Here is a 21,227-nt window from a genome sequence, read left to right as displayed (position 1 = left end):
AAATTTTAAGTCCTTTTTTTACTTTTTCATATTTTGTATAACCACCTTAATGGCATAGGGAAGCGGGGTCCAACATTTGTTTTACAAAAATTAACATTGGCTCTTATTCGAAAGATAGAGTATACACTATACTATAGGATACTTTTTATGAAACATAACAATTTCAATTAACTTTTGAGATATAAAATGTTTTGTAAAAAAGATCCGCTACAACCGTGTGTTATTAAATTTTTTCCTGGAATTCACCAAAACTCTATCTCTTCCTTCATTTTTAAATCTATTGACCTCAAATTTTTAGGAAATGTCACTTGCATTATAAAAAAACTCTATTGAAATGATTTAAAAAAATTAAGATTAAAAAATTTATGATCAAAAGAAAAAAAAATCAAAATTTATACTCAAAAATTTAAAACTTTCTACAATAGGGTTGTTTATATTAAGATAAGATTAAACTTAAAAACTTTACCAAAAAATGTATGAGAAGAGAGATTTTAAATTAAATAGTCAATTTTTTTCCTTTTAAACTTCGCCCTTCCATAAGGATCCTATTAAACTCCCGACTTAGTCCCTTCATATACCAAAAACTAATTTTCATTATAAAAAACAGTAAAAAGCAACTGTTTGCTAAGTTGAAGATCCTTGAAATATTATCAACATGTTATAAAAGTGTCTTACCTCCGTATGCCCTTAAAAGAAAATACATTAATTAGTCAGAGAAGGTACTAACTACATAAATATGTTTGAATTGTTATAAATTAAAAAAGTTACACACTGCAAGTACTTGTTTAATGAGTGATTAGACAATCTGTAATACAAATTTTATTTTGTAGACTTTTATCTCAGCCACTATATTCTTTTTACAGCTTTAAAAGTTCATAAACTAACCTTATAGAATACAAAATAGAAATTTAAGGTTATAGATGTATAGTTGACAGGTTTATTTTAGAAGTTGCAAACTAAAAAAGATAAAATAGACTTTTTGCTTAATGTCCAAATAAAAATCCTTTTGAAAATTTTCCCACATCTCTTGAATTTTTGCACTTTATTTTAAATTAGATATTAAATGTTTTCATAAATTTTGATTTTTATTAGTTAACTTTTTATTTTTTTAAAACTCCGGCCTAACATTTATGAGTTTAAATTCCATTGCTCATTGGTTTTCAAGCTGTTTAGGAAAGTCCCTGAAAATTGGAATTTCAGCTTAATAAACCAAGAAAATATGTTCTTGTATTTATAACTTTTTACTAAACCAAAAGTCAAAAGTATCTTAAAAATTAAATGAAATGTTAAAAGTTTGTAGGATGATATTTATACTTTTTAGTTTAATGAGCGTATATTATTGAAAAAAGATTTACCCACCAATAGCAATGCGTGATAACATCATAGGAGCAAGATAAACTAGCTTAAATGCAGTTGTGGCTCATACTTAACGTATTTTTATAGCTGCTCAGTTTGTATAAAATACAAAAACATTTTAAAAAGCTTAAATTTCTCTGAATTCCCTGATACCCACTCTAAGTTCTTAATTTATTTCCATTTTAAATTAACAAGATTTATATATAATTCTCAAATCGGTCCACGACACAGTCAATTGTTTTTACTTGTGATTTTTTTCCCCTGCATCAATAGTTACAAAAAATCAAACGATGGTAAAAAAAAAAATAAGTTTGTTGCATACTTTAGTTCAAATCGATTTCGGACAACCGTCCTTCTTCAGTGAACTTTAAACTAACTCTGTTCTGTTAGTTTAAAGTTCACTGAAGAAAGGTTTACGGGTAATAAAGATAAAAAGAAAGTAACTAGTAAAAATTATTATTATAAAAAACGATAATAATTAAAAAAAAAGGCAACTGACCAAGGGTTAGAGGTAACAGTTATAGTTAAAAAAAATAACTTACCGTCCGAGTGTAAGGGTTACGGGTAATAGAGATAGTAAAAAAAAAACCAAATTAATAAAAAAAAAATAATCTGTGCAAAATGTCTCCGTTTAAAATTGTCTGCTCGTGCAAAAAAGTCTTTGTGCAAAAGTATATTCGTGCAATTTTATCCCCTTGTGCAAAAGTGTCTTTGTGCAAAAGTATCTTTGTGCACTCGTGCAAATTTGACAGCCACCCATGTTTTATACCTATTTACCATTATTAGATAAATTAAGTGTATAAGAAGTAGTCCAACGTTTTTTTTTAATAATATTGGTTCTTAAATTAAAGCTAGAAGTAAGAATAGTCATTTTCTAAAAAGTTTCCAACACAAACCTATAAAAACCGCAACTTTTCATTGTCAGTTTCTTCGAAAACTTAAAATTTTACAAAAAATCTATTTAATATTTTTTAGCCAGAGGCCTAAAATTTTCAGGAAGTATTTTTTGCAATGTTTAGACAAATCTGTTATAACAAGTTTAAAAAAAAAGTTAAATGATCAAAAAACTTAAGTGTTTTGTTTATATTAAAAAAAAATTAAAACTTTTTTTCAAGCATACAGATTTACAGACTGATTATCTTGTAATAAAAATATAGCCCGGAAACTGTTGAAGGAGGTAGAATTTTAATAAGTAGTATTCATTGGCATCTTCTCTGAAACTTTGATTGATTGTATGTCAATAATTACTTAAAATATTTTAAATTTTTAAACAGTAAAAATTTACTGGTAGCTTAGATTTATAAGTAAAAAACTAATTTATAATAATTGATTTAATCACTATTCCTTTAGTTATATACAAAATTAAGTATTCTATTTTAAACTGTTTCAAACTATAAATAATCAATAGCATGAAATAATTTAAATGAATGCCTTTAAACTTAAGTTTGCATTGTAAAACAACCAATAAGCTTTTGATTTTGAGGTTGTGAGCTAAAACAAACTTTAAATTAAATGTTTGTAGTTATATTCAATAGAATACTTCTAAACAAGGTAGTATAAAATGAGTTAGTAGTAGCAGCTGTTCTTTTTTTATTCAATTATTTTCGAACCAACCCAACCCTTGTTGAATCACTTCCTATCTGAGTAGTTTTTTAATAGAATATTTCCATTTGTTTACATTCCATCCTTCTATTCTTGTCCTATTAGTCCTTGATGTTTACTTTTAATTCGAATTATTATCCACTTAACTAGTTTTCTAAAATTATTTAAAGGTTATGACTTTGTTTTTATATTGGAACATAAGTGACCAGTAAACAACAATAAGTTACACAAGACAAACAATTTCAAAAACACTAAATATATTTCGAGCAATTCTCATCAGTAGGGTACAAAGCTAACAAGTAATAAGATTTTACAAACTTATATAGTAATCATAAAGGAATCAAGAAATTAATAAAAGACAAAAGCGATTAGTAACAGTTAAAATCAAATAAGTTCACTTACTTTATAATTGATCTACAGTAAAACTAAACTTAAATAAAATGAAAAAATCCGTATAAAGTATTACGAAAATAAAGAAACAGTATAGTCAAAATATTTTTGCTTACATAAAACAGGTTTCCTTAACAAAATACAATTGGCTTCTAATTTAATCAAACCGAAAACATTACTACAAGTTTTAATAATTTTATATCTATTTATATTATAAATGTTTACAGAAGTTGAATTATTAACTAAATTATTAACTATGTTAACAATAGATGAACGTTTAGATGCGTTTATAACCTTTCCCGGTATATTAATAAAAGCAAAAATTCTCTACACTTTTTGGTACATGCTCTTTTATTCTTTTCCATAGATGTCTTGTCTTTAATCCAATATAATACTTTATATATAATACTTTGATTGTTTTTATTTTATATATGTCTAGTTTTACTGTAGATCAATTATAACGTAAGTGAACTTATTTGATTTTAAGTGTTACTAATTGCTTTTGTCTTTTATTAATATCTTGATTACTTTATGATTACTTGATTACTTAGTTACTATATAAGTTTGTAAAATCTTATTACTTGTTAGCTTTGTACTCTACTGATTAGAATTGCTCGAAATATATTTAGTGTTTTTGTTTTTATAGTTATTATACTTATATGAAGAATCCAGAATATTTTTTAGTATAAGTTGTACTCGTGAATTGGTGTAAGAATAAATTTTGGAGTTGACCATTGATTGCTATCTTAGAAAAGACTTAAAAATAGTATTTATGACCACTAGATACTAAAGGGTAAATTTCAAATATCTTGTTTAACCTGTTTTTAGTTTATTATACAACTAATTATTTAAAACTGAGTACAATTTTATTTTGAAAATAAAAACCAACCTAAATAAAAATTTAAGTTAGTCTTGTTTCAAAATCAGTAGTATTTGGTTAATTTATGAACATACATGAGTCTTTCTAACCTTAAATTTGATATAAATAGAATAAACGCCGCAATTTTTTCAAAAGCGTACTAAAGTTAGAATTTTTTATTTAGCTGTCAACCATTTAAAAGTCTGTGAATTGTATTGTAAAATATTTAGATTTGAATTAATTGGGTAGAAAACAATTAAAATAAATCTCTCATATGATGAATGTTGTGATCGAAACAAATATATCTGGCTGGAAATTGGTCAAAGGGTAAATTATTTGGATTTTAATTCATTCCGTTGTAAATTGATCAGATGGAAAATAACTTTGCTGGGATTTAACAAAAATCAATTTTTGTACTTAAACATTATCAGATTGTAATTAAGAAATAAGTTATTTGAAATTATAAAGCTTGTGCCGGTTTTATTTGAATTTAAGTTTTAAGTATTACCAAGTTATGAAGTATACTTTTAATTTTTGATAGTAAGCGATCTAACTACTTAACATCTTTTTTAAAACCATGAAAATTGAAGAAAATCAGTTTTAAAGATTATTTCATTAGAATAGCAAAAGAGAAACAGTTCAAATGCATACAGTTATTGAAATTTGTAAGACATAAACCTAGTCCTAACTATCCCTAACTGATGTTTTATTATAAGATCTTTGATTAACATATTAAATTTAAAGTATCAAATACAAGTTAAGTTAGCAGTAAAACGTTTGTTTTATTGAAAATGTAAGCTAATAATTTTATATTGTATCACAAGTCTTTCAAAATTATAATATATCTCATTTTAATAAAAGGGTTGATCATACCAATTCGATCATCAGACCACACACTTTCGGTACACAAACCGAATGAGACCGGTTTCGTCCTGATTAGGACTCATCAGTCAGTCACAACCGAAAAACTTTAGATATCAATCTATTAATGGTTTATACATGCGACATTAAGCAACCGTTTGTTAGTATTGATCAGTGCCGAGCAACATTCAATATATTGTCCACTAGGCAAGACAGCTGGTACGCTCGTCAATGTACAATTAACAAAAATATCGGCGAAAGTCTGCAGAGCAGAAGATATCCCATTTAATTTATTTTTGCTATCAATTTTTAAATAATTGTTTTAGAAATGTTTATTATTTCTGATTTTTTAGTTTTTGTAGAAAAAACTTGATTAAATAGTTTTGTAAAGAAAAAAATATAACTCAAGTTTTTTTTTAGCATATTCAAGTGATAGTGATGTTTCTGCTTCAAAAGTTTCGTTCAAACCACCTCAGCCAATGTAAGCTTTACTGTTTTTGTTTATTATAAAAAGTTAACTGTGATTTTTTAAATTTAGATTTTTAATAACTTACGGGGTTGCCAAAAAACCTGCAATTTTGAATTTGAGAAATTTGTAAAAAAAACCTGTTATAGCCTAAAATTTCAAACAATTTTTACGCGTAAAGTAACGAAATTTAGATTAAATACAAAAAATGTATATTACTACATAGAATACTTTACTTAATTTTATACTTTATATTAATAATTTTACACTATAAAAAAATTAAACTTATATTTCTGGAAATATTTTTCAAAATAAAATAATCTTTTGGTAACCATTTTGGTAAATCTTTTGGTAACCAACAAATTATTTTTGGTAAAGTCTTTATATGCAGTATCTTTTCAGCAATTTTAAACTATTGAAACGCCTTACAATTTTGTACTAAAAGTGAAAAAAAACTTAAAAATCCTGAAAAAAATTATAAATTTTAAAGGTTTTTGAAATAACACAAATTTTCGAAAAAAGTTTCATAAAATTGAAGGCTACTCTTTATTATAAAGAAGTAAAAATATTTCGTACCTATTTATCAAGTCTTAATGGGTTTTAAGCAACTTTTTCTTTGTCAAATTATCAAAAGCTGTCCGATTCTAGTCTAAAATAGGCAGACTATATGCATAATACCATTTATCGTAATCAAGCAATTTGTGACATAAAATACTGTTCTACACTTTCGATGACAAATATAAGTTTTTAGGTCTTCTAAGCTTTATCATATTAATAAACCGATGCATGTTTTTGTAATAAAAAATGTAAGTATTTATAGACAATATATATTAGTACAACACTACAGTTTTTTCTGATACGATTGTTTTACTATTCTGTTTAACATAAAAAATCCTTAGTCATTTTATTAAGTAGATAATAAAATAAAACATAAGTCAAAGTACACATAAAGTTAAGTTAAGACAATTATATATATATACATATAAATATTTATAATTTTTTAAGAGAAGTAGATTGAAAAAAAAACAGAACATACGTTTCATAAAGCTAAACACTTAAGTCTTCCGCTAATACAGTTTAAAATAAACATTGATACAAAAGTTTAAAAGATTAAAGCGTTTAGCTTTATGAAATGTATGTTCTGGTTTAATGAAAATCTGCTTTTCTTAATAAATTATTTAAAATCCCTTCAAGTGGGCTCTGTGGAAAGTGTTTAAATTTATTTAACCGCATTATTTTCTATATATATATATAAATTTATAAGATGTAACGTTATAAGGCGTTAAATCCTGGAGATCCTGATAAGCTAAGCTTATCGGAATGTATACCACAGATGTTCTTGTGCTAAAACTTTATTTCAACTAACGGCGTTTCACTGCTCTCAAATAAATTTAAGAACAGATCTACGGAGTCTATAAAATGTTAACACACATTAGAAAAAAAGCAGAAAAAAGCATGTATAATTATGTATAGTATTTATCTAGGTAGTAACTATAAATGGACTTATGGTTTAAAAACAAAGTTTGGGATAAAAGCATAAAATTATAAAATAAACAAATTTAATAAAAGTAGGCACTAACCTCTGTTCTGGACTAACTTCTGTAGGCACAAGAACATCTGTGGTATAAATTTATATTTATAAAACACTTAGTTTTCAATTACAATCGTTTCACTTGAACAGAACATATCTTCCGTTTGTTTATTGTAGTATAAGTATATATATACAATAAATCTTATATACGAAACAGCTGTATAAATTTATAGTTTGTTATATAACTAGATAAATAAGTAAATAAATATTTATAAGATGTAACGTTAAAAGGCGTTAAATCCTGGAGATCCTGATAAGCTAAGATAAATGTTTTTGTGTCAAAACTATATTCAGACTAACGGCGTTTCACTGCTCTCAAATAAATTTAAGAACAGATCTACGGAGTCTATAAAATATTAACACACATTAGAAAAAAAAACATGTATAGTTATGTATAATGTTTATGTTGGTAGTAAGTATAAACGAACTTTATGGTTTAAAAACAAAGTTTGGAATAAAAACATAAAAGTATAAAATTGTCTACAAAAATTGCAAATTTAATAAAAGCACATACTAACCTCAAAAAAGCTCTAAGAATAGGCAAGTTTTTAAAAATGAAAATTAAATTAAGTTGTGCAGAAATGTAACGTCATAATAAATTTAACAAATTAATCAATAATTTATGCAGCTTAAAAACATGAAATATTAAACTTGTAAGTGTTTGTGATTGTAAATGTGAATGATGTGAAATAAATAAGTGCATAAGTAAGTAGAATTTGCCCAACTTGCAATACAGAAAGAGCAGTAATTGCAGCAGAAGATAAAGACCTACTTCTAAACTAGCGGCAAAATTTATCGAATATTTGTCTCCACAACCGACGACTCTACTTTAAATAACTCTGTCTACTTATGCACTTATTTATTTCACAACATTTACATATACAATCACAAACACTTACAAGTTTGATACTTCATGTCTCAAAGCTGCATAAATTATTGATTAATTTGTTAAATTTTTTATGACGTATCAATCCCACGACCACCGGTCGAAAGGACGAAACCGGTCGTGGGATTGTCTCGGATGCTGTTGTTATTGATCTTGCGGTAAAGTTCATTGTTTATTGTTTTAATATTTGATTAGGGTGGTTTGATTTATTGCTCACATAAAGGATATCCGAATTTGGTTATCTAAAAGGGATGTATGTTTTGTTGGGTAAGTTCAATTCGATATCCAAAAAATCTGTTTTGATTAGTCCTGCATCTACTGTTGTTTTACCCATTTGTTAAAATTTTTGTGTAATTCTTTTGTTGTGTTTTCTGTGGTTCTCGGCGATTTAGATTGGATGACCGCAATGCCATCGTCTCTATATATACCCAACTGTTCTTCATTAAATATATTAGTTTTTTTATTTTCGCTTAGCATGAAAAGTCCTACCATGTCGCACACTTCGGCTCCATTGTAGGATCCCTTGCTATCGTTAAAGAGGTCAGGGGTGTTTATTTTTTCCCATGTTTTATTTTCGTGAAAGATTGTAGACTTGCAGGAATGTTGTATTTACTTTTGATCGTTTTCTGTGATTGGTGTCAATTTTCAGCAAATTTTAATGAGTTAATTAAAGTTGTTTTTGTTATGGATGGGTAAAATTTAGTAATATCGAATTTATGAACTGGGTTTTAGTGGTTATTTTTAGTTTATTGAACCAGTTTATAACGCTGTCAGTGTTTTTCCATTGATTTAGTTTTGAGCCTATTATTATTCTTTTATTTATTGTGTCTAGTTTAGCTTTTGTGAATTTGTTGAATTTTGTTGTACAATAAATTTTGAAGTATTTAATAGTCACGTAACTGTTGTTTTTGTTAATTTTAGTTGTTTGAAAGTCAGATGATAGATCGATTTTTGTACTGAATTTTTGTAATGCACAATATTACGTCATACTGTTTTTTGTTTTTTGTTAAACTTTTACATCTATGTTTAGCAAAGTGCTTTTTATTTTAAAATTAGCTGGCTGATAATTAAGGCGTCTAGTCTTATGAAACACGTGTACCAGTATTTTTAAAATCAAATTTTTCTAATAAATTATATATATATATATATAAAGATTTATTTCAAGATGTAAAACTTAAAGGACTCGAGTTTCGTGCCTATGCACTGATCAACTTCAAAACCAGTTCAAAATAAAGCACAAAACAAAACACACAAATGAAAATTAAAAAGTAAGCATAAATGGATTATGACGTAATTTTGAAACTATCAAAAATCATGCAAAACGGCTTGTGCAAAAATTAGTCTACCAATCGACAATAAACTGGCAAAAATTCATAAAACTTCAGTGAGTAACTGTATATTTGGACAGATAATTGAAAGAGATAAAAATAAAATTAAGATAAAAATTTTAATTTAAATTATTATAAGATGAAATTGAAACTTATTAAATTTTAAAGACTATTTTTTTATATGTCTACAAGACGATACAAACTCGCTTCTTTTATTTAGGCATCTCTTGTCTTTCAGTGCATATACAACGGATGTTGCTTCTTTGAGACACAGCCTACATTATGGGCTATTGCCGGCAGCTATAGGTTGCGCTCTTTTGATAAATCCTAGAATATTTCAAAGTCAATACTGCTGCGCTTTAAGCCACAAACATACTTTGAAAGCTCAGTGTCATTTTCATACATGCCTCCTTTAAAAGATTTTTTTTTATGATTGGCATACCTGAATTTAAACTGAGTCGACCACAAGCCGACATAGAATCTCGTCTCAACGCCAGAGTTAACTGTGGCCCTGTAAACGATGTTCTCTGAACGGCAATTGCCCCTTTTAAATTATATTTACAGCTACCAGCGCAACCACATTGACTTCCGAATTTCTGAGTTTTGATTTAAATTTTTTTGGTTGTGTGCCTTAATGATATTCTCTAAATTAAAAGTTGATGAGTGCATAAGCACAAAACTCGAGTCCTTCAAGTTTTACATCTTGAAATAAACCTTTTTATTAAAAAAGCCCCTAAAGTGGGCTCCGTATGAAAGATTTAACTTACGAAGTTAATTAACTTTTTTCGATATATATATATATATATATATATACCACAGATGTTCTTGTGCTAAAACTTTATTTCAACTTAGTTGAAATAAAGTTTTAGCACAAGAACATCTGTGGTATACATTCCGATAAGCTTAGCTTATCAGGATCTCCAGGATTTAACGCCTTATAACGTTACATCTTATATATATATATATGTAGAAATAAAACCATTAACTTAATAAATTAAATTTTTCAACACAGAAAATGCGGTGATTATTTAAACTTAATCACTTTCTACAGAGCCCACTTGAATGGCTTTTAAATAATTTATTACGAAAATGCGATTCCAGAACATATGTTTCATAAAAACAAAAAAAAAAAGTCTTTAATCTTCAGCTGGTTCAATTTAAAATAAAAAGCACTTTGGTAAACAGAGATGCAAAAGTTATACAAAAAAACAAAAAAAAAGACGTAAGAATTGAATATTGTACATTACAAATATTCGTTGGCAAAACTGATCTTTCATCTAACGAAACAAACAACTAAAATTTACAAAAACCACAGTTAAGTGACTATAAAATACATTAAAATTTGTTGTATTAAAAGAGGAGCTTTTTCATATGTCGACAAGACGGTATGAATTCACTCCTTCTTTAAACAACATTCATTTTTCTATGCATACACAACGGCTGTTGATTCTTTTAAGCACATCCTACAAACAGGGTTATTACCATTTGCTATTGGCTGTGCTCTTTTTATCACCTCTTAAGTTAATTTAAAATCAATGTTTTTGCGCTTTAGGCCGCAAACATACTTTGAAAGCTCAGTCTAATTGTCGTATACACCACCTTTAAAAGATTTTTTATGGTAAGCATACCAGAATCTGAACTTAGTTTAGCATAAGCCAATGTAGAACTTCTTTTCAAGGTCAGTGTTAACTGATGCCTTTTAAATAATGTTCTCCGAACGGCAATTGCCCCTTTCAAATCATATTTGCAGCCACTAACACTGACTTTTGATTAAATTACTCTTGTTTAAAATCCTCTGATTGTGTGACTTAATTAATCTCTCCAAATTCGCCATACATGAATAACTAATTCGCATATTATGTTTGTTAAAGATCTTGGATAATGGTTTTTTTTGTCGAAATGTTTTTTTACTAGATTTATAAATTCTCTGCCGATATTTGTTTTGAATGAACTATAGAATAGGGAATTATACCAAATTATGTTTCGCTTTCTTTTATTTTTATTGTTTTTTTTAGTTTTTTTTCTCCGTTTATTCAAAATTTAGTTTATCATTGTAACTGCATTTTTTATTATTAATTGGTTATTGTTTTTAGTCTTTAAAAAGTCTTTTAAAAATATTGAGAAAGTTTGCCAAAGACATTTGGCAACCCTGTATATATAATTATACAATAAACGACAGTCTTTTACAATTGTTTCATATATGATATGTTTCTATCTTATATAATCATCAGAAAAGCTTTAGTTTATTTGACTTGTTTTACTTTAGAATTTACAAATTAAATAAATATTGTGACATAATAATGATGTTGAACATTTTTGTACAGTAAGTTGAGTTTGAAATGTTTGCTGCTTTTCGTTTTGTTATTAATTTAAAAACTTGTGCATTTTGAAAAAGTTTTAGTAACTGTTATAATTTTTTTTAATTTAAGGGAAAAGTGGTGAAAAATGTACTAAACTGTTCTTACGTGCGGCTTAGTTTTAATTTGATTTTAATTTAATTGGGTTTAATTTTGCTAAACAAGAATTTTTGATAATATTTACATATATTTCGCCTTTCGCTTGTCTTGTTTTGTTTAGTCTTATCTACTTTATCTATTTGGGTTTTTTCTAGCCTAAAAAGTTTGCTACCTAAATTAGTGTTGAATTTGAATTAGTTCTACTTAATAATTCTCATTTTATCTTAAAATCTGTATTGTTGTCTTTTAAATCCAAAATATAGTTTCCCAGTTCTGTTGTATGTTTTATATTTTTATTGTTAAATGAAGATTTGTAAATATTAAATCTTTCTTTGAAACTGTTTCCTGTAGACCCAACGTACTGCTTGGTTGCTTTATTGGATGTTATTGTTGGATTATATTAGATTGTATTGGAAATTAGGCATTGCTTACAATACAGATTTTAAGATGAAATATGAAATACTAACCAGAACTAAATAACCTCATATGTTGACAGAACGATATAAATTAGTTTCTCTTGTTTAAGCAACCCTTTTGTGTTTCAACGCATACATAATCATAATGGTTATATACGGCTAGTTTGGAGACATTAATTGAGTCATATGACCAAAAGATGTTACATAAAAGTGATCAAATACAGAGTCACTGTAATTGCGCTGGTGGCTATATATATGATTTGAAAGAAGCAATTGCCGTTCAGAGAACATTATCTACAAGGCAACAGTTAAATCTGACCTTGAAAAGAAGTTCTACCTCTGATTATTCTCAATTTAATTCCGATTCAGATATGCTAACCATAAAAACTATTTTAAATGTGATGTTTATGAAAATGAGACTGAGCTTTCGACATATGTTTGTCACCTAAAGCGTAAAAAATGATTTTAGAATAAATTTAGAGGTGGTAATTAAAGCACAGCCTACAGCTGATGGTTATTGCACTGTGCTTAACATTATACAAAAGTTACACAAATAAACACTGTGACGTAATTATTGTATTAATGTTAAGCACAGTGCAATTCAATTTGAGCTTTAACAGCTGAGGATTACAAACAACTTCATTGAAACATATGTAATGTTTGTTTTAAATTAAAATATTTGCAATAAAGTATTTAAGAGCCCTTAAAGTGGCCTTGTGGAAGTTGATTTAGTTTATCTAATCATATTAATTTTAACCAAAAAATCTGATAAAACTTCAAAAGATTCTAATCTAGAGGCTAAAAATTTAACTAGTAATCTTAAAATACACGACAGACTTAAAAAACTCCCGTTAAAAACGCATACATAACGGTCAAAACCTTTAAGAAAACTTTTTGACACATTAAAAGTGTAGATTAATCAACACTTCTAAGTCCGATATAGTTCGTATATGTAAGGTTAAGATGGACTGCATCAATAAAGCTGTTCGTTTAAAATCTAAACTTATGCAGTGGCTGATACAGACCAAGTCTTAAATTGATTCACTGGTTTAGAAAAACAAACGTACATATTTTTTAAGTTTGATGTAGTGGGTTTATATCGTTCTATCAGCAAAGAACTAGTAATAAAATCACTAAAGTTCACTGTTAATTATACTAGCGTACCTAATGAAGACTTAAGTCTAATAAAAAAACTCATGTAAGTCAGTACTCCACGAACAAGGAAACCTGTGGCGCAAGAAGAGAGCAAATAATACCAGTTCTCTTTTTGATGTAGCACAGGGATCTGTTATGGATGCAAAATTATGTGAATTAGTAGGACTTTTATTGCTAGACGGGTTGAAACATATTTTTGATTTAGAAAGAGTTGGTTTATACAGGGATGATGGGCTAGTTGTACTGTCTAATTCTTCTGGCTTTAAAGTTGAAAGGTTAAAATAACAAACGCATGCCTTCTTTAAGTCTATGGGGTGACAAGTCACTGTTGAATCACCAATGATGACAACTGACTACCTAGATGTGAAGCTCAACTTGTATGATCTCTTGGGTGCACGACTATTCAAATTCGATCAATTCAAATTCCGACAATTGAAATTCTTGAAAAAAACAAATAAAGGGCCTCAACTCAAAAAGTAATATATTTTTAAAGATAAGAAAAAATACGTATGTAGGTCTTATTAATAACTTTTTTTTTTGTAAAACTTTAAACATTACTTTGAGATATTCCTAAAATTAATTTTTAAAATACAGTTGTTTTTAGTAATTTTTATATTTCTCGAAAATAATTATAGTTTTGCAAAAAATAAAAAATGGCTTATATATATGAATAATACCTACACACGTATTTTTTATTTTTTTCAAGTATATATTAATTTTTGAGTATTTTTACTGAGAATTTAACTGACAGAATTTGAATTGTCCGATTTTGAATTGTCATGCAGCCGATCTCTCCTACCTGCCTTGTAAAATGCAAACCGCAAATTTATGTATATTTATAAAAACTATAGCACCCAAAAAATATTATAAGACAAATACCAAATATAATTGATCAACGTTTAAATAAAAGATCAACTAATAAAGAATTTTTTTAGAGACAAAAAACAATTACGAATTAATTAAAAAAATGCCGTCACAATGGTAAACTTAAATTTGAAAAAACGGAGCAAAAACTAAAACTAACAATAAAAATAAAATAAAACGAAATATAGTTTGGTATGATTCCCCATTCAGTAGTTCATTTAAACAAATATCGGTAGAGAATTTATAAGTCTAGTGAAAAAACATTTCAACATAAATAATCCACTATCAAAATCCTTTGATATACATAATATGCAAATTAGTTATTTATGTATTGCTATTTTAAAGAGATCAATTAAGTCAAATAATAAATAAAATATTAAATAAAAGTGGTCTAATTCAGAATCAATGTAATTGCGCTAGTGGCTGCAAATATAATTTGAAAGGGGGCTATTGCCGTTCGGAGAATATTATTTATAAGGCAACAGTTAACTTTGACCTTGATAAGAAGTTCTACATCGGCTTATGCTCAACTCAGTTCAGATTCCGATATGCTAACCATAAAAAATATTTTAAAGGTGGTGTATATGAATTTGGGACTAAGCTTTCAAAGTACTTTTGAGACGTAAAGCGTAAAAAAGCATTGATTTTAGAATAACCTGGGAGGTGATAAAAAGAGCACAGTCTATAACTGATGGTAGTAACCCTGTCTGTAGGCTGTGCTTTAAAGAATCAACAGTCGTTATGCCTGCGTTGAAAAAAGAGGGTTGCTCAAATAAGATGAGCAAATTCATATCGTCTTGTCGAAACATGAAAAGCTCGTCTAAATTTTAAAATATTCAATGATATCTTCGCTTATATTTGTAGTTTTGTGAATTTTATATGTTTGAAAATTTATCTTTGCACTGAAATTTGTCCTCTATAAAATTTCATAACTACGTCACATTGTTTTTTTTTTTGGCGTGACTTTTGCATTAATAATAAGCACAGTGCAATTCAATTCAAACTAGAGCTGGGGATTAAAAACTTTTTTCTCTCTTCAGGGTTATAATTTATTTGAAAAATATTTACATCATGACATCTATATTGTTAGTTACTAAATTATTCGTATTATTGACCAAAAGTTTTTGAATTTATTTGGAATTAATATTTAGGACAAAAAAATTAAAATAAATAGGTTTAATAAACCTATTTTAAGTTTTAAATTAAGTATGTTTTAATAATCCAGCATAAAGTATATTTTCAGTTTTAATATAGTTTTATATATTATAGTTTTTGATTAAATATATAAGCTTCATATTTTATAACATAGCTCGTAACTCATTAAAAAATTTAATAGTAAAAAGCTCTTATTTATCATGTTCAACTAACAAGTATGTCACTTAACTTATAACTAACATGTACCTTACCAAGAAAAGTTTATACAGTTTTCTTTATTGTAGCTTTTATGCCAAGTTAATTTATCTATCTAAAGTAAGTAAATCTTTTTAAATTACAGAAAATCACCAACCTATCAGAAGCTTCCATGTAAAAGTATGTTTGTCTAGTTTAGAATTTATAAAGTAAAAAAATAAAACAGTTTATGTGGAAAGTATCAGTCATTTATTTTACGTTTAATAACTCCTTATACAAAATGCATTTGTTTATAAATATCGTTACAAATGTAGTTTTACTTTTTAATGTAGTAGAAATAGTTTTGAGCTGTTGTTACAGACAAAAAAAAAAAACATGACTATGTCGTTAAGTTTCAGAAAGAAAATTAAAAAATATTTTACAAAAATATTTTTATTCTGAATGATAATTCCAATAAGTTATATTAAGTATAATTTTTACTTATGGAGCAAAGTGAAATACCTGTTGCATGCTATTTTTTTAATTATAATTATTTTTAATTAACTGTTTAGCTAAAACAAAACCACTTATTAGTTTGAATAATCTTAATTGCTAAGTATGGGTAACTTACAAGCTGCACAGAAAAAATGTAAATCTTTTCATTTTTATTATTCCTCTTTTTAATTATGAACTAAATATATATTGCGTTAAACAAATAGTTCTTGAAACACATCATTTAACATCTGTATTTATAAAAATTTCAATTTGAATCTAACAGTTAAAGCTCCTTTAAATAGTTTAAGTTTAACACCGATCAGCGACGTTCATTATAAATGGGTTAAATCTCCTGAATAACATTGTATCAACTTATTACAACTAGTGATCTACCGGATTTAGCCAGATTTTAATAATACAAAAAAAATCAGTCGGATCAAATTAGTTTGTAAGAGTATGATTCAAGTTATTCAGGAGTACATATTTATTGAACCTATACGTCTATAATTAAGAAAATACTCACTTTAAGTTCATAAAAAATTTCCTTTGAAAAGAGACAAGCGCTAAGCAAAAACAAGTACAAACAAATCAATATTATTAGGTACTTTAAAAGTAACAATTGATTCAATATATATATATTTAATTTATAAGATTTAAAACTATTTTCTTGTTGCTTAGTTAGTTATACAAATATTTAAGCAAATATATAAAGGAAAATTTACGTCTCGCATCTTATTTGCATATGATGTACTTAATTGGACCACTAAAAGCATGTTAATTAATTGATTCGTAGTCGTTTTACTGACTTCTTTTTAGACACGCTAAAACTTTTTTAAGTTACTACTTAATAGATATTTTTTGAATTATTTAATTTTTTAAAAATAATTAAAATGTTAGTATTTAAACAATATATGAAAAAAAACTCAATTTAAACAACATAATATATTTCGTGCTGTCGTTAACATAAAAATAACAAATGAACTGATCAAATGTTTATTTATATTTAAACAGTACAATAATCAATAAAATTTTATTTCGAAAACAAATCATTAATCTACGTTAATCAAACAAAACAGTCTTTAATAACATTGATATAAAACACAGTTAACATGAGTAAAAATTAAATTGATTATACAAACCACACTAAATTAATAAACAAAACTGGATAAGTATAAAAACGTATTCCATAGATAAATAAAAAGTATAATTAGATAGTTTTTGTCTTCTTAATAAGATACAAATTGCTTTAAGCTAAACCAAATCAAAAATGTTGCTAGAAATATTATTTATCTTAAATCTTACAAAACTATAAACAAGAAGTATTTAGTTAACATCAATATATTTGAAAACGAACCATCATATTTTAAGATGTGTTGAAAAATATTTAGCTTTATTGATATTAAAAAGGAGAAATCAATAAGGTTATTAATGCTACAGAACCTTTTTTCATAGCAGAACACTTGGTTAACAATTTAAAATGTGTAAATACTTATAGTTTAGAGAAAGATACAAGATAATTTAAAGTCGACAAGAATAGCGCAATATATTTTAGCTATTTAGTTTAAGTGCCCTTTATTATTTATTTAAATATTTATACACTAAATGAAATGTTTGAGGTCAAAAAATATGTTTTTGTGTTTAAAGTTTAACTTTTATTTAACAGAAAAGAATCAACTTGACACATCAAGTATGAAAGCTTCAAATTTAACAGGTACAGTAAATATATAAATATCTTAATTTTATCGAGTTTTAATAAATACTAAAAAAAAAAATTTTTAGTTGCCTCATATGACACCAACTCTACAAAACTGGATGATCTTAAAACATCAAAAACTTCAAAATTGGTTCAAAAACAAAAAGTTGATAGCTGTTTACCACCTTTAGCTAAAGGCGTAAGTTATAACAGATAAAAATATTTTAAATAAAGTATTTTTATTGATAGGTAATAAATTTTTAATTGTTTTAAAGCTCAATTTGGCGTTAATGTTTACATTATTTTGTTTTACTTTTTAGGGGTGACCGTTAAAGTAATAAGTATAATAAATTGTAATTAAAAAAAAACTGAAGTAAATTTTCATTACTTTTGAAATGTTTGTACTTAAAAGGTTAATAAAAATTAAAATAGGCTGAAGAAAACTTTGCGGATCTTACTGACTTAAATGCCATAAGAAAAAGAAAAAGTGGTTTTGACTTATCAGTTAAGCAATCGGGAGGTAGTGTTCAAAATGTATCGAGTACAACAAAAGAAAAAGAACTAGTAAATGAAAAAGCTACACTTACTCCTATAAAAAAGAAAATGGTTGACTCTGCATGTCAGACAACTCCATTCGAAGCCTCAAAGCAGACTGCCGAAATTTTAAATAAAGTACAGGTTTGTATAAATTTTACTCGTTTTAGAAGGACGTAGTTAAGAACTAAGTTTCAAAATTAAAACTGTATTGTTGCAAAAAAGTTTTAATGTTTTTGGAGATGTTATAAAATATTTTTCTTTATAAATATAGATTAGTTATGCTAAAACTTAGCTTTTTACTACTTGTTGAAGTTGTATTATATTTAATCGTTAAAAACTCCACTATAGAAACATTATTCTTGATTGAGTTTGAGAAATGTAAATACAAATACAATTTAAATTAAAAAGAGAACCGTTTACCAGAGTTTTTAAATAACCTGGAATCCTGAAAAAACCTGGACTTTAAAAATTTAGGCAAAAATTACTTTGAAAAAAAAATATTTTAAAAAAATAGGAAAAACCTGGAGTTTTTAATGAACTTCATTAAAAAACCTCTAATTAAAAAAAATAGTTTTTAGGTAAACTAATGACTTTAGATAAGATATAAAAAAGTATCATACTGTAATTTTAAACATTTTTTTTCAGGTAAAGTAATGAAATTAGATAAATAACAAAAATATATCATATACAATAATTTTTTTGTATCATTTAGAATTTTATTTATCATAACACACATTTAAAGTATCATTACAGTATCTTTTTAATGTTTTTATACTATTTAAGGTAGTTTTTTTCCCATAATTATTTTTATATTAGAAATACGGTACTTTCAAAAACCTGGAAAATTAAAAAAAAAAGCTTTTGGCAGTCTTGATTTATTAAAAAAAAAGTAAACAATTTTAGTCAACTAATTAATTTATTTTTATTTGAATAATGCACTTCATATGTCTTAGTTACTTGGTATTAAATCTCACTTACTATCGATGTCCTAAAGCTATTTATAAATGCTAAGAAATATTTGATTTAAAACTTAGACAAATTAAAAAAATACCCTGCTTAAATAATTAATTTTTTAGCGACAGAAACCGAATACAAGTGAGCTAAGTAAAAAAAAGAGGAGAAAAACATGGAATGCTCCGAAACTTTTAAACATAAGTGATGGAGAAAAAGCTAAAGAAATATTTTCTAAACCAGCTCTTAATTATAGCAAGTCAAAAAAACAAACGTTAGTATTGCTTTTGATTTTACTTTTTGGTGGAATTTATGAGAATTCAAGTATTCAAAAAAGATATGACATGCGAAATTACATGAGTGAAATTCCGCGATAGGTGACTTGTATACTATTAATTTAATCTAAATTTGTTATGAAGCTCAGGACAGAATTATTTTGGTCGAGGCTACTGCTAAACAAGTTAATGAAGAAATTTCAAGGCAATCCTATTTTTTGAAATATAACTAAACAACGTTAACTTTTTTTTTACGTTTTATTTGGTATATCTGCAACCAGTGTTGAGGCCGGTTACATAATAATTCAAATTTGGACAATTATAATTCTTTAAAAAAAAATTAAAGGCCATATCTCAAAACATGTTATAAATTAGATAAAAATAAAAAATGCGTTTGCAGATCAAATTAATAAAGTTATGAAAGTAAAATTAATTCTAGCCATATCTCAAAAAACAAAATTTTTCAAAAAAAAAAAGCGTTTAAAAGATTTGAATTTTTTTTTTATTGACTTGAAAAAAAATTACTTTTGAGATATGAACTCTTAAATATTTTTTCATAAGAATTTGAATTGTCGGAATTTAAATTATCCGAATTTGAATAGTTGTGCACCTATTAAGGCCATAGGGGAGGGGGGGAATAATCAATTTTTTTGAAAGTTAGTAAATTTTTTAACATAAAAAACTAAGCTACCAGTTGCTTTTTACCGTTTAGAAAAAGTTCAAAGTTATCTTTAAGATATAAACAGGATGGTCAATAAACCTGGAATACAGGAAAAACTTGGAATTTGACAATTTAAACTAAAAAACCTGGAAAAACCTGTAATCTTGAACATAAATCACTAAAAAGCCTAGAAAAATCTGGAATTTTAAACAATTTTGCATCTTAAGTAGTAAAATTTCGATTTGACACAAAAAATCTCTCATATTGATTAATTTTTTTGTTATCATCAACAAATTTTTTTATTGAAAATCTAATTTATAGTAGCTTTACAGTATCTTTTTAATGTTGTTATAATATTTAACACAGTTTTTTACCTTAAACTTAGTTTTAAACTAAAATTAAACCCAAAAACATATACTTTCAAAAACATGGAAAAAATTTTAAATCCGGAGAAAATTTGCCAAAAACCAGTGGTAACCTTGTATAAACAATAAGAATTAAAATGTTCAATAGGTTCTTTAATAAGCGCAAACTGAAAAGTCGAAAATAGACTAGTTAATTAAAAATCTGTCTCCTCTTTCAGTTTTAGAAGTTGTATTATTTATTACTTTTATTTATAACTTTGAATAACTTGTAGGAAACTGACTTTTAAATTATTCATAGTTATTAGAAAAAATGTATAAGCAAATAGAAAATCGATTTTTTTAAAGCTTAAGTCTAAATAATTTTTTTGTTTTTGTTCAAAAATCTATTTACTACAAGTTTTTCCTACAAAACTAGTTATATCTTAAAAAGCATTATTGACGTTAATTGAGTTTTTTTGTACTATAGAAAGTATCTCTTAGTTTATGCTCTTAGGCTTTCTAATAAGAGCCAATATTAATTTTTGTAAAAGTAAAACTTAGACTCTCCTATGGCCTAAAATATCTTGTTGGTCTTTTAATATTTAAAAAATGTTTACATTTTATTTTTATAGAAAGTTTTGAAATTCCAACTTCACTCTCAGAACCTTTGTTTAATAAAAAACAAAAATCCTTCTATCAAAACAGGGGCTGT

General features: G+C 26.3%; 1 protein-coding gene across 2 annotated transcripts in view; it reads left to right on the top strand.

The window, feature by feature from the left end:
- LOC145849946 (uncharacterized) overlaps window positions 1–21,227 on the top strand; it is a 69,282-nt gene that overhangs the window by 6,724 nt on the left and 41,331 nt on the right. For both annotated transcript variants that reach the window (XM_082955073.1, XM_082955072.1), the window contains exons 4-9: window positions 5,489–5,549; window positions 15,726–15,760; window positions 17,718–17,765; window positions 17,834–17,946; window positions 18,180–18,425; window positions 19,361–19,509. In XM_082955073.1, the coding sequence (XP_082811199.1) occupies window positions 5,489–5,549; window positions 15,726–15,760; window positions 17,718–17,765; window positions 17,834–17,946; window positions 18,180–18,425; window positions 19,361–19,509 (652 nt within the window). The remainder of the gene's footprint in view (window positions 1–5,488; window positions 5,550–15,725; window positions 15,761–17,717; window positions 17,766–17,833; window positions 17,947–18,179; window positions 18,426–19,360; window positions 19,510–21,227) is intronic.

This window comes from Thalia democratica, chromosome 2, assembly GCF_965202585.1.
Source record: "Thalia democratica chromosome 2, ktThaDemo2.hap1.1, whole genome shotgun sequence".
NCBI classification, from domain to species: Eukaryota; Metazoa; Chordata; class Thaliacea; order Salpida; family Salpidae; genus Thalia; species Thalia democratica.
Note: the sequence above shows the minus strand (reverse complement) of the source record. Positions and strands in the feature narration are given on the sequence as shown.